The following is a 12,656-nucleotide window of genomic DNA, read 5'->3' as shown; positions in this document are numbered from 1 at the left end:
CAATACACCGGGCTTACACACAAAAAAAGTACTTAGATTTTTATCGTGTGTAAACTTACACTCATTTTAATATGTCTTCTCTTAAACATAAAGTCACTAACTCAGCAGCTTTTTTATAAATTCAGATTATCCTTAGTAATGGATAACACTGCAAGATGTGGCTACATTTTCCTACTTAAATCTAACCCAAACCAGCATTGTCTTATTTTTGTGGAGAGGCAGAACAAATCTAGAAAAAGAACAAACACTTTTTGACAAATTAGACAAGATTAGACTCTAGAACGACAGCAGTCACTTCCCAAGGAAATGATGAGCTAGGAACTATGAGAAGGAACTTACTTGAAAGTACGTTAAAGTGGAATGGTTTAGGTTTTGTTTGTTTGTTTGGGGTTTTTTTTGAGACAAACTGAAACAGGCAAAGAAAAATCCGGTAACTCCAAATTATTTTCCAGCTTCTTTATATTCTCATCTACAAACACAGAACCGTGTGTGCCTCAGTGTTCCCCTGTCTGCCCCAGCCATACTGATGCCAGCCTCTCCCCAGGGTGACACTTCAGGGATGCTGGGATCCTTTGATTAAAGATTAAAGAAGGCAAAATGAAAATGAAGCACCTTTGCTGTTCCCATGGCATGGCAGAGATTGGGTATGTTTGGGCTGAAACAGCATAATGCTTTCAAAAATATTAATTAATTACCTCCACACTTACTCCATAGCTTTCTAAAGCAAACCACAAAGGGTTCATTACAGACTCGTGCTTGAGATCTATGGGGAATGTACCAAAAAAAATCACAGAATGCCACTAAACACCCATCCTGTCCACCACAGGAAAAAGCTTTGAAAAATTCTGGGCGAGGGCTTCGAAGAAGCAAAAGGATTCAGCAATGAATTGATGAATGCAGCAAAGTGTAGCTCTAAAACGGAGCTCCATCATCTTCAGAATAACACACAAATGTGTGTTTCTGCATTTCATAAAGCACAGACAGAAATCACCCTTATGTGGAGTGTAGCCCTTTTGAATTGCTCACTCTTCTAAAGGAGAGATTTCTCCTAAATTGAAGATTTTCCATTTGATATTTACTACAAGAAATCTCAGGCAATTAGAGCCTCTGAAGACTGCAAACCATCTTCTAATTATAAAGGTATGTGCAAGCCTGTAAATAAGGCTGGAATCAACTCAGTCTGAAAAAAAAAAAAAAAAGGAGGCTTTAGATATAATTTCAAACTATTTACTTACTGAAATGGAATTTTCTGTTCTTGCCAAAATGAATCCCATTCAGTGTGATGCAACAGGTGTTGGAATTCCAGCAGCCGCCTGCAACCCACATCTGGTAATGGTTAGGAGTTAAAAGGAAGTTCTGTAAGAACTGCTCATGTATAAAAACTATTCATCAGTCAGATCTATGGGCCATATTCACCCACCCGCTTGCACTGTGCATAGTTTGGATTTTTATTTTGTTTACAGAAAACGTAATTCTGCTCCTCATAAAGTCTTAGGAATCTCAGGCACTTGAGAGCATGTGGGGGATTGGTGTTGGCCATGCTGGTGGCAGAAAGGTGAGGGAGGGACAGGGGTTTAGAGAACAAGGTGCGAATACATCTGTATTGGTTCTGACCAGATCTAATTGACATCCTGATCGCTTGTATGGCCTCATCATTACTCTGCAGGAGAAGGAATCCTCTCCCATGTCCCAACTACCTCATAAATAAGCTGTGTGCAATGTGAAAATTATCAGACAGCTATGTGTCAAACAAAAAATAATAATTCTCAAGTACTCCTGCTCTCAGCTGGGAATCTTTTTGCTTTTTCCCCCCACCTCAATTGCAAAACTGAAATCAGGAGGACAACTCACAGGAAACAAGTGGTAGGACCATGCCATCAAGAATTAGCTCTTGCTAACTGCCTCAGCATGAGTGGTGTCACTAACTTGTCACTCAATTGATCAGATCCAAAGGTATAAGAGGTAATTCTCACTTATTTAAAGATTCGAATATGTGTAAATTGTGCACATAAAAGGTACTGTACTAAACCCAAGGCTATTAATCATTTAGTTTTGTGTTAAGTCCCGTACACCCTAGATTTCAGTAGAAGGTGCGTGAAAAAAAAGTCATCAATTTCCAGAATAATTTCTCCCCCCTTCCCAATGGAAAAACATTCACCTCAATCATTACACACCACCAGACAAGAACAAGGCCTTAGTTAATTTTTACAGCATGATATTCATGGTAAAAAAGCCACACCTATTCTTTAACTCTGAGTTTTGTTCCCCCTTCGTGTTTCTGTGACAGCCAAACAGAGATAGCAAAAGCAGAAACTGGTAACTGCAAAACAAGTGTCCCAGGCTTTGCTACACTCCTGCAACTCACCCAGGAAAATGGTTTAACAGAGACTACATCAGTCCAGACAGAGTGGCAGAAACCAGACTGATCCTGCCCCCAGGAATACAAACATCTCTAGAAAAAATTATAAGGAAAGGATAATTAAAGAGCACTTTTCAAATAAGACTGTAATCTAAGTAGCATATAACAGGATAATGATATTGAGAACATAATTATTAAATAGTTCTGTCAAAAATGGTTATTATTCATCTACAGAACAGGAGAGTCTGATCTTTCACAGTAAGAGAACATTTTAATTCCTGACAAAAGTGACTGAAATAGTACTAGGAAAGCATTCAAATGAAGGATTTTGAATTATTTAGAAGGAAGAGCGCTGTGCTTATCAGAAGGGGCTGCCATTCAGACATTTAGTCAGAAATAACTTCCCAGTTCTCTTCTCAGCTCCTACATGACTGGTGAAATATAGTTTGTGCAGTCTGACTGAACAGTAGACCCACCTCCCATATGCAAGAGATGTTAAACAAAGGAATTAAGTTTTTATATCCTACAGGCCATCTCCAAACATACATTGTCTGTATAATTTTAAAAATTAGTTACATCTGAAGGGGCAACCGTAACAAAGAAAATTTAAGATCTTGAATTTGCAGGAAACTCAGTTCTTGCATATACATTATCACAGAATTATTTTAAAAGAAACTGGTCAGAGGCATTTGGTCAGAGGCCATTCTGCAAACCTTGTGCTTGCTTTACAGACCACACACAAATGCAGCGGAAGAAACAACCTAAAATAATTTCTGTGAGTTGAACAGGAATGCTCACATAATCACTGGAAATGCTCTTAATTGGTGTGGCTCAGTGGTGCATTTCAGAGCTGTTAGATCTTCTGCCGCTCTGGAACTCTTTTCATGTCCTGGCAATCCCAGCCCAGCCAGCAGTTTGTTTATCATATTCAGTATGAATTTCCGGATCTCCAACAAAGTGGTATTTACTCCGAGGCAGGGAAGACTGCAGTAATCCAATAAGTTCTCATTAGCCTAAAATGCAGAAACATCTGCTGGGGTCATGAGCTGCTTTGCTGGCTGTTGATGAGCACAGACTCAGCTCCATTTGCAGCTCTTGTGAACAAAGAATTGGGGGGTTTGGGGTGTGGTGAGGGGGACAAACGAGCCTCGGTGATTTCCAGGGCTGCAGCCCCACCCCAGGGCACCCCGGGCAGGAGGGATCCTGCCTTACCTTGACCCCGGAGAGCCCCCATCGCAGGGAGCACAGGAATTACAGCAAAAAATGCCTTGACTCAGCCCTCCTGAGCTGGTGGTCAGGGTCTGGCAGCAGCAGAGGCACTGAGGAGAATGTGGTCGCAGCTTCCCCAGACACACCAGCACCAGGCAGGGTAAGCTGCAGGGCAAACCCAGCTTAAAAGCTTTGCCAATCTCTTTTTAAACAACCAAGAATTTTGCAGGGGACAAATACTTCATTTCTGGGCTCCCCCTTCCTCCCAGGCTCTCACCCATCTGGCTCACTTCAGAATTGCTTTCAATTTTCAGAGGGAAGAAAAAAAAATCCCTTCCCCCAAAAAAGCACCTTAACACACATGAATGTTAACAATTGGTCAAGAACTTCTGGCCTAAAAAATGAATAAATAGGTTATAAGTTCTGCACACGTGCAGACAAAACACAACTAAATCTACATTGATACAAGTTACAGCAGAGAGAGCATTATTAGTTCTACAGGGGGAAAAAGACACATAACCTGAATAAAAAGAGCCCTTGATTTGTTTAGGATTCCAACCGATTTAGAGCACGTGACACTGTCAGAAAATAAGTGGAAAATACAAAATAACTGGTGTCACATCTGTTTAGTTCCTGCTCCAGTGATTCTGCAGTTCTTTGTTGTTGTTGTTTGTACAGTGTTAAATGACAGCAGCAAATTCTGTGGCTATTTCAAGGTGGAGGAGCCTAAAACACTTCTGCAAAGAGCCAAAACTGGACCACTTAGAAAGAACATTCATGAAAATCAAGAAGGAAGTGCCTCAGTTCAAACTAAAAACCCTTTCCTAGAGAGGCCAAGCTGCTTTAACTAACACTTGTTGTACCATTTATACAGAGAATTACACAAGTGTTCAGTTTAAAGAAAAGAATGGCCAGAATGCTGAAATTAATGCCTCTGATTCTTCTGAAACAATGAATGCACATCCCCGGGCACAGAATTGTTCTGTAGCAGCAGTTTGGCTTCAGCCCCAGGACTCCCCTTTGCCTTGTGGGAGGATAACGAGTGCAGCGAGTGCCGCCTGCAGCAGCAGGGCTGAACTACTGCCCCCGAAAGATTTACAGCCTTTAATTGTGCTCACAGCAAGCACCTCCCCAGGGGGAGAACCAGCAGCATTCCACTGCTTTTAAGAGGGAAAATCTGCATTGCTGGCTGTTGCTTAAGTAACGTTTGGGTGTAGGTATACACATCCAATAGTATCTCAAAGGTAAAAAGTCACTTGACTGAAAAGAAAGGGTTTAATTTAAAAGTATTTCTTGAAAGAAAAATACTTTTTCAGACCATCAGTGATGTGCACCATTAAGAAATCCTAGGAAAGGCATTCTGATACGCCTGTGCAGAGAGAGACATTATTATCAATTATAATATTGATTTCAATTTCATCCCTCCCCTCTGATATTTAAGATGACCCTTCCCAACAACTTTCAGTCTCAGAATTGACACACTGATCATAAAGAGGTTAAAGGTGTGAAGACACGGAGCCCAGCAATAATCCAAACCCAATAACACCAGTTTCATCATATTGGAGCCTTTCTACCCCCATCTCCATCCACCGAAACTAACCAGCCCACACATTCACAGCCAAGCTGACTTTGCTGGGCAAAGCTCCCCATCCAGTGGCCAAATTCATGGATGCAGCTCATGCTCCTGGCCCCAGAGCTCGATCCGGCACCTATTGATGTGCTGAATTGCAGCCACACAGGTGAACTACCAGGTGCAGATCATCTGTGAAGAAAAAGAAATAACAGATGGATATCCTAAAATAACACTGGTTGACAGAGAAGCTGCTGCCAAAAAAAAATGACACTGACACTGTATGCAAGGAGGGTCTGAACAGCTTGTTTATGGGTGTGGCACATCTACTGATGCAGTTACTTAATTTACTCTTAATTTTTAACAAAAGGAGACAAGAATCTAGTTAGACCCCCGGTAGTACCAGGAAGAAAGCCTGAGCAGCACCTGAAGGAGTGCAACGATTACTCCAGGTATCCTAGGAGCAGGCCAAAAAGCCTTATAGACACAGCTTAAGCTAGAAACATGAAAAACCACCAGAGAATGAGGTTCCACAGTTTAAATACAGGTTACAGCACATCTTCCAGAGAAAAATGCATTCCATGTACAAAAAGGAAATTATGAAGAACCATGCCAGATGTGGCTTGTATGTTCATAGCACAGCACACTCAGTAATAAGGTTTGCGGTTTCTTTCCACATGTCCAATCCTTTGGCTTCAGCACTTGGGGTGCTCATAGCTGACCACCTGGACCACTTTGTGTGTAGTCCATCACTGGCCTGTGTAGTATTAGCCCTAAGTGAGCCCAGATGGAAACAAAAGCTGCTGTAGGATATCAGTGAACATATTAAAACTTGAAGGCTACCGATAGAGCAGTGGAAAACAGTCTTTATTATTAAAAAGAATAAAGTCCTTAAAGAGGAGTCAGGTTTATACAAAAGCATTTATGATTTCAATAATTTATTTACAAGGCAATTAGGCAACCAGTTTACAAATCTTCTCACTTATTAAAAGTGACCAGGCACCTTCCAAGCAAGTACTTTGTACCCACACAGCACATCCAGAAATATGGGACCATTCAGAGTTCCTGCAGAGGTTGTCCAGTGAGCAACCAAAGCTCAGGCTGAACATTAACACACAGGTCAGATTTGCCAGGAATAGCACTTTTTATCATTTACCTTTCAGTACTGTCAAGGCAGAAAGTGATGGAAAATCTGTCAGAGAAATCCACGTTAAAAGAGAGCGGTGATGTCTCCCCTGTGGGACAGCCTGCAGAACAATCCTGCAATTTCTGTATCAGTGAGCACCCCTGCTGCTGGCTTCACTGAAAATCTGGGCAAGTTGTGTGTCCACACAAGAAGTAAAAGGATAAAAAGTCTGCTGGCATTGAGTTAGTAGCTACGCAGTAGTAAAACAATACAGAAACTTAGTCGAAATACCAGCGTTTCACAACATCTACTCCATGATTCTCTTCACACACGTATTGGTTATGCAGAGAAACTTCTTTACAGGCTTCAAACGACAGATTCTGCACATCTGTGAAGCTCCTGGAACACATGAAGCTAAATCAGCAACTCTGAAGGACAGTAAGTCCGATTCAGCCCAAAGACTTCATGCCTGGACATTTGCATCTTTCTCCTACTATGGCCCCACCAGAAGAAAAAAATGTAAAATGCGAATTTTCTTCTCAAAAGCAAGAATTGGGAGGAGAGATGGGGCAGTTTGCAGGAAGGGGAGATGAGTGGCTTAATGGTCTAATGATCTTCAGACTAACTCTAATCTCTTCTGAGGCAATGAAGGAAGGAAAGGACATTAGTCATGCTTTATCTCTTCCTCATCCTCCAGTGATGCTTTGTATTTGTTGTCACAATAGTTGAGGAGAAAACCCTTCTCTGTGCTCCTTGTACCTTCTCAAGGATGATACATTTGCAGGGCTGTTACCTAAGACAGTTTCCAGTTCACTATTCTGCCTCCTGGGTTTCTCCACTCCTACATGTCTGCACTTACCAAGTCTATTCTTGCTCACTGAAATTCTCAGCTGAAGTGTCAGAGAATGGCACACTGAAGTGGCTCACTTGGAGTACAAAACCAATCCCAAACATGCTACTTTGACTGTAGGCAGGGCAGGGACAGAAACACAGACGACTGCTACAAAGAGAATTACACTTGGTGCTACCAAACCCTCAGTTAATCCTCCTACAGACTGTGTTCTGGATATATTCTGGTAAGGTCTACAGATTTTCCTCTGAACATTTAATCAACAAGTCTTTTCACCCCATTGTTGTGATTACCTTTGAAGCCCTTTATTCATTTGCTGAGACACTTCTTTAAGCTCTTGCAGTGCACTAAGTGCTTTTGCACTATCTTCTGAGTGGTTTGGCATTACTTCTGTCAGAAGCTCCTGTGTGATCGTTAATTGCTTTCCCAGTTCATCTGGAAGATGAGATGTTAAAGGTATTATTAAAAATGCAGTGGGCACCAGTTAACACAAGATATTAACAGCTGGAGTAACCCAGAGACAGGAGAACTAAATGGCAAAAAACTACTGTTCAGCTTTCACAAAAACACTGTGAAACTGTGAAAGCCAAATTATTTTTCACTACTGTGACTAGCACCAGCAACAGGCTACTAAAATTGCTAATCAAGCTCTTATTTAGAGTATTCAAAGATTTTTAAAACAAATGTAAGAGAAAAAAACACGTTTTAGACACCTAAAATTCCCTGGCCAGTTTCACGTATTGCTGTTGGCATGTACCCCCCTATGAAATTTATTCAGTCATTTCCTTCAACAATCACAAACAAAAAAATGGAGCTATTCCTTTCTAGTCTTCTTACAAGAATTTTAAGTTCTTCAATAAACTTTTTACATTTGTCTTAAAGTGCAAGACTATTGTAAATGGTTTAAGAACCTTGTTTTTTGTGCACCAGCAGTTTAAAAGGGTAGCTTTTTGTTCAGACTTCAATACAAAATGCATGTACTGATTTATTAAACATTCTCTGATTCAAGACAGCACACAACAATATTTAAGCTCCAGTTCTGCAAGAAACATGAGCAAGAAGTCTACCCAGGAGACTCTGTCCCTCAAACACAGAAGCAAGAAGAGATCACAGAATTCCTGCAACTTGTTTACACAGCAGGAACAAGAGAAGAAAAGGAATGCCATGAATACAGTTAAAATATACAGAAACCTGATAAAGAAGGTGTATATGAAGACTGAGCTAACTCAGAAAGTTAATTTCTTCTCTGCTGCAAGATAAAAAACCATGTAGTTAAGTGGTTAAACAGAGATAAGAATTACACATAACACAACATGTGACTATTGCTGTAGCCCAATGTCCACACAAACTTAGAGCACACAAAGCTCCTCCAGCGGCCAAGGAGAGATGTAGCAATAACAGTGTGAGAAGCTTTTTTAGCATAAACCCCACTATATCTGAAAGCAAATCTGATAAATCAAATTTTCATACCAAGGTAGGTTTGCTTATCTCCTTCTATGTGAATGTTCTTTATGGGTAATTCATGTCTCGTAGCATCCAGGGAAGCTGCAAAGCTTTTATATTGCTCTTTAAACTGTTCACAGACAGCAACAAGGGGAGACAGCACTTCTATCTGAAAGAGACACACACGAAACCAACACTTCTCCAAAAGCACATCTTTTGTAATTGCACACCTGGCTCACTACAGAAAAATACATTCATTAATTATTCATTAGAAACCTGTCTTCTTACAACTAGGCCAGAACTACTTGTGGCTAACACATACAAACAAGACAAATAAACATCAGAAGATGTTCATTTCTCATTAAGGGGTGGCATCTCAGCTCTAACCGTAACTGGAATTGCCTAAGTGCAGGATGTTCACGTGGTTTTGGGTACTTTCATCTCCTGTGCATCACCCAGACCCTGCCCTGGCAGCCACTGCAATCTCTGCCCTTGCCCAAGAGCTCCAGCTTCTCCTTCCTGCCTGTCCACGAGGGACAACAGTGACAAAGGCACCGGCTCAGGTACTGCAGAGCATTACAGGTCTCAACAGGAAGGAGATACTCGTTTTCTTTAAGATGCATAAAATTGTACCCCTGCAAGCCACAGAAGCAGAGAAATTTCCTCTGGATAAAGGACTACTTCATAAATGAGTTTGTGTAAGAGAAGTATCAGAAGTATTTGTATCAGAGAAGCATAAATCCTACTAAAACTTACCTGTTTGTCTAATGTTTCATTGAGCTGCTGCTCTCTCTCCTCGAGCAGAATTTCACGTTTCAGCTCCCAGAGCTTCTCCTGTTGTCTCTGCTTTTCTTCACACAACATTAGCAAGTTTTTTTCTGCTTTTTCCTCCATTTCAGCAACTTTTTTTTCTGCCTATTACATCCCAAAAATATTCACAATTAAAGCAATGCTACATCCAAGCAATTAACATATTCTGAATAAAGAAATGCAAGCCTCAGACCAGGCCAAAGAGTTTTAATTAATGAACAGGAGACCTCACACAGTAAGCACAGAACATCAGAGTTGAAGACCCCCTCAAGACTCTTGCCCCACCCCTGCTCCGTTTTGTAAAGGAAAATACACACAGCACTGAGGGAACAAAGTCACTGCTACAACCTTGAACTCCAGACAGACTCACAGTTTTCCCAAAACTTCTACATCCCCCTAATTCCTAAGAACCAGCAGTAGCTTAATAAACTGGCACTGAATTCACTCTAAGAGCTTTCATAGCAAGTCTTATGATTTTAGAAATCATAAACATATACAGTCACAAAAACTTTAACTCTTACAGGTCAGGAAGCGTTCAAGAAATTAAACAATGCCTCAATATCAAGTTCTATCTGAAACACCAAATACTTGACTAACTCTCACCCTTATTCTTAGGTAAGTTAAAAGCAGTGTCTCAGATTCCAGCTCTTCTATCGGATCCCAAAAATCAGTTTCCTTCAGAAAAGAAAAGAATTTTTTTAGTGATCAAATTAAAAATTCCTTTTTCAGTGATCAAATTAATTACCAAATAAATTACCAACAGTCCAATTTGTGCCTGGAAGCAACACCAACAACAGGCAGCTTGATGAGACAAGTTTGTGGGTTTAAACATTCATATTAATTAAAAAAATCTCCTTGTTCCACCACCTTTTATAACATTTTCAGCAGACTTTCATAATTCTGGTTAAGAATTTGAAGTTTCAGTGCTACACTGAATGAGATCCTTAAATAAGGAACTTTGTATTAGATTGAACCAGTGTTAGTTCTCAGAACAAAAATGCCAGGAAATACTTAAAGACAATTCACCTGAGGAGATGTAATAATTGGAACAGATTCTTTACCACAAGAAATGGAAGGAAAGCTCTGGTCAGTGTCCAGATATCTGATAAACACACCAAACATTGCCAGCAGTAGAACTGACTTCTGCAGGGAGGCTTTAGATCATCCCAGGACCTTAGTTGTAACTCGGGTTGAAGAGAAACAGAAAATCTTTGTTTCAAAATAAATATCCTTACCAGTGAAAGCAGTGAGACTCACCTCATCAGTCCCTTCGGTTATTTTCTGTGTCTCTGAATCTCCTTCTGAAGCAGATTCTGAATGAGAACTCTTCTTGGGGTCAGTTTTACCTGTATCACAACAAGAAAGTTAGTGTGCTCTTCTGTCAAGGTCTATAGACCATCAGGTTCTTTAAAGGCACAGATAATTTCAAAATTATTGTGTATCAGTAAAGAAGATCTGAGCTCTATTTCTGGCTCTAATATACTCATGAGCAGGTGTGGATCACATGAGCATTAGCTTTAAGTGACAAACAGGCGTGATCCACTTTTCAGAAGGGCTGACACCCGCCTGTTATAGGAACAAAGACTCAAGAGTACTTTATTCTTTACTTTTTGACTATAAACAAAACCAGAGCACCCAAAAGATACTAAAATCAAGAGGTTAATTTAAACTCCAAAGGTCTTAGTACCTCTGCTTAAAACCCTTTTGTGAATATACAAAAATACAACAATTTCTTATCCCCAGGTTTCAGCACATGTATTAAAAGTAAAAAAACCCCAGAAATTGAGTATGAATGGAAATTTACCATTAATAGCAGAAATATCAAGGTCGGGTAGCTTCATTTTTCCTTCATCTAATAAAGTGGACTGCAAGTAACCCTTCTCAAAACCACTTTGATTTAATGAGCTATGGTCAACACCTGTAGAAAGAAGCTATTATCAGACTAAAAGAATTAGAACAGGTTCAGAACAAGTTTACAATTCCAAGCTGTAGAGGCCCAGGGAAGCTGATTTGGTTGCATCTCCCCACTGACACCACACTATGACCTGAGGAATGCTTGTTAGGCCTCGGCCTTGATAAACTGCACCTGGACAAGGGCCCCTTGAGCTCATCAGAAACACTCTCTGCTCCCAGGAATGTCTAATGAGCACTTGTTTTCTAAGGAACAGCATTAAAAACTTATTTTTCTTGAACCTCCAAAGAAAGTTACCAACTGGAATTGCAGCCAGAATGGAAAATTATTATGACTAAAGCCCACTCTCTGATGACCCCATAAACAGCAGTTCAAAGTGAGACCCTTTGAAGAGGTCCCAATTCACAGAAAACAATGGGAATAATTTGTCTCAAACACCAATAACTGGATGTCTGTGGAGACAACCAAGGACTGTCACTAATACCAGACAGGAATTGTTGGTAATAACAAAAGAAATAAAAATGGGCGGTTTTGCAGACAGAGATTTTCAGTCACTCGCACTTGGTTTAACAGAAAGATTAAATTTAAAAAGGCGGAGTAATGGTGAGGACATAGGAAAAGAACAGTTCAAAACCTTGTGCAGAAGGCAGGAAAGATATTAATTTTAGACAACCCAATCACTCAATTCCAGATCCAGGACCAGGTTTCTCTTAGTCCCACATCAAGTTTCTTAATTTCCTTTGCATACAAATAATAACTATCAGTGATGCAAGTAATACAAAATATCAGTATCTTAGAGTTGTTAAGAGTTTCATAGGTGGAAATACAAAAGAATAGCTTTCAAACACACTGGTAAAACCTACCAGCAGAAGTTTTGTGTTTCTGAGAAACAACCGATCTTGCTTCAGTTCTAGAAGACTGCAGAGAAGCATTTGATGAAGAGGAACTTGATGAAGCATCCTGGCAATAAAGAAACAGCTAAGACAGAACATAATCAACAATTTATCTTACCTCCAACTTAATTGCTGACAATAAACAACTAAATACCAGGGCATCTTGGTGCTCTGCAAGTCACCGAGTACAGTCCCAAGCTCCTACCTAGTAACACACCACAACTCCCTCATAACCCCAGCAGACTCGGCTTTCCCCCAGGTCTCGCTGCCACACGTCCAAGCCGATCTCACACCTTTTCTGCCTTTCGCTGAGCGACGCCTGAGCTCGGCAGTCCTGGCGCCTTCTTGCTGTCTTTCTTACCGAACTGCAGGTAGCGAGACTGCACGATTCTCCCTCCTGAAAGAGCGGCAAAGAGAGCTCAGCCGGGCCCACCGCGGTGCTTCCCGCCTCAGGTCGGATCCCCACCTCGGCCTAAGTACCCAG

General features: G+C 40.7%; 2 protein-coding genes across 14 annotated transcripts in view; one reads left to right on the top strand and one right to left on the bottom strand.

Annotated features, from left to right (window-relative positions):
• Positions 1 to 5,984: 5,984 nt before the first annotated feature.
• Positions 5,985 to 12,588, bottom strand: HAUS8 (HAUS augmin like complex subunit 8). The gene is made up of 9 exons (XM_017743861.1): positions 12,466 to 12,588; positions 12,143 to 12,239; positions 11,172 to 11,285; positions 10,625 to 10,713; positions 9,971 to 10,042; positions 9,314 to 9,472; positions 8,585 to 8,726; positions 7,408 to 7,549; positions 5,985 to 6,663 (listed from the first exon to the last, which is right to left on the bottom strand). The coding sequence occupies exons 3-9, from the start codon at positions 11,206 to 11,208 to the stop codon at positions 6,543 to 6,545; spliced, it is 762 nt and encodes a 253-aa protein (XP_017599350.1). The 5' UTR covers positions 11,209 to 11,285; positions 12,143 to 12,239; positions 12,466 to 12,588; the 3' UTR covers positions 5,985 to 6,542.
• MYO9B (myosin IXB) overlaps positions 9,108 to 12,656 on the top strand; it is a 52,326-nt gene continuing 48,777 nt past the window's right edge. For all 13 annotated transcript variants that reach the window (XR_001865144.1, XR_001865145.1, XM_017743855.1 and 10 more), the window contains exon 1: positions 9,108 to 9,120. The gene's annotated coding sequence lies outside the window, so the exon portion shown is untranslated. The remainder of the gene's footprint in view (positions 9,121 to 12,656) is intronic.

Source organism: Corvus brachyrhynchos, unplaced genomic scaffold (assembly GCF_000691975.1).
Source record: "Corvus brachyrhynchos isolate BGI_N302 unplaced genomic scaffold, ASM69197v1 scaffold219, whole genome shotgun sequence".
Classification (NCBI taxonomy): Eukaryota; Metazoa; Chordata; class Aves; order Passeriformes; family Corvidae; genus Corvus; species Corvus brachyrhynchos.
Note: the sequence above shows the minus strand (reverse complement) of the source record. Positions and strands in the feature narration are given on the sequence as shown.

Bases quoted from the DNA above. Each gene is read 5' to 3' on its own strand.
- HAUS8 (XM_017743861.1), bottom strand. From the start codon at position 11,208: ATGAAGCTACCCGACCTTGATATTTCTGCTATTAATG. The intron at 10,714-11,171 runs GTAAATTTCCAT...GTTGTGATACAG, and splicing joins TGATATTTCTGCTATTAATG to GTAAAACTGACCCCAAGAAG. The intron at 7,550-8,584 runs GTATGAAAATTT...CTCATCTTCCAG, and splicing joins AGATAAGCAAACCTACCTTG to ATGAACTGGGAAAGCAATTA.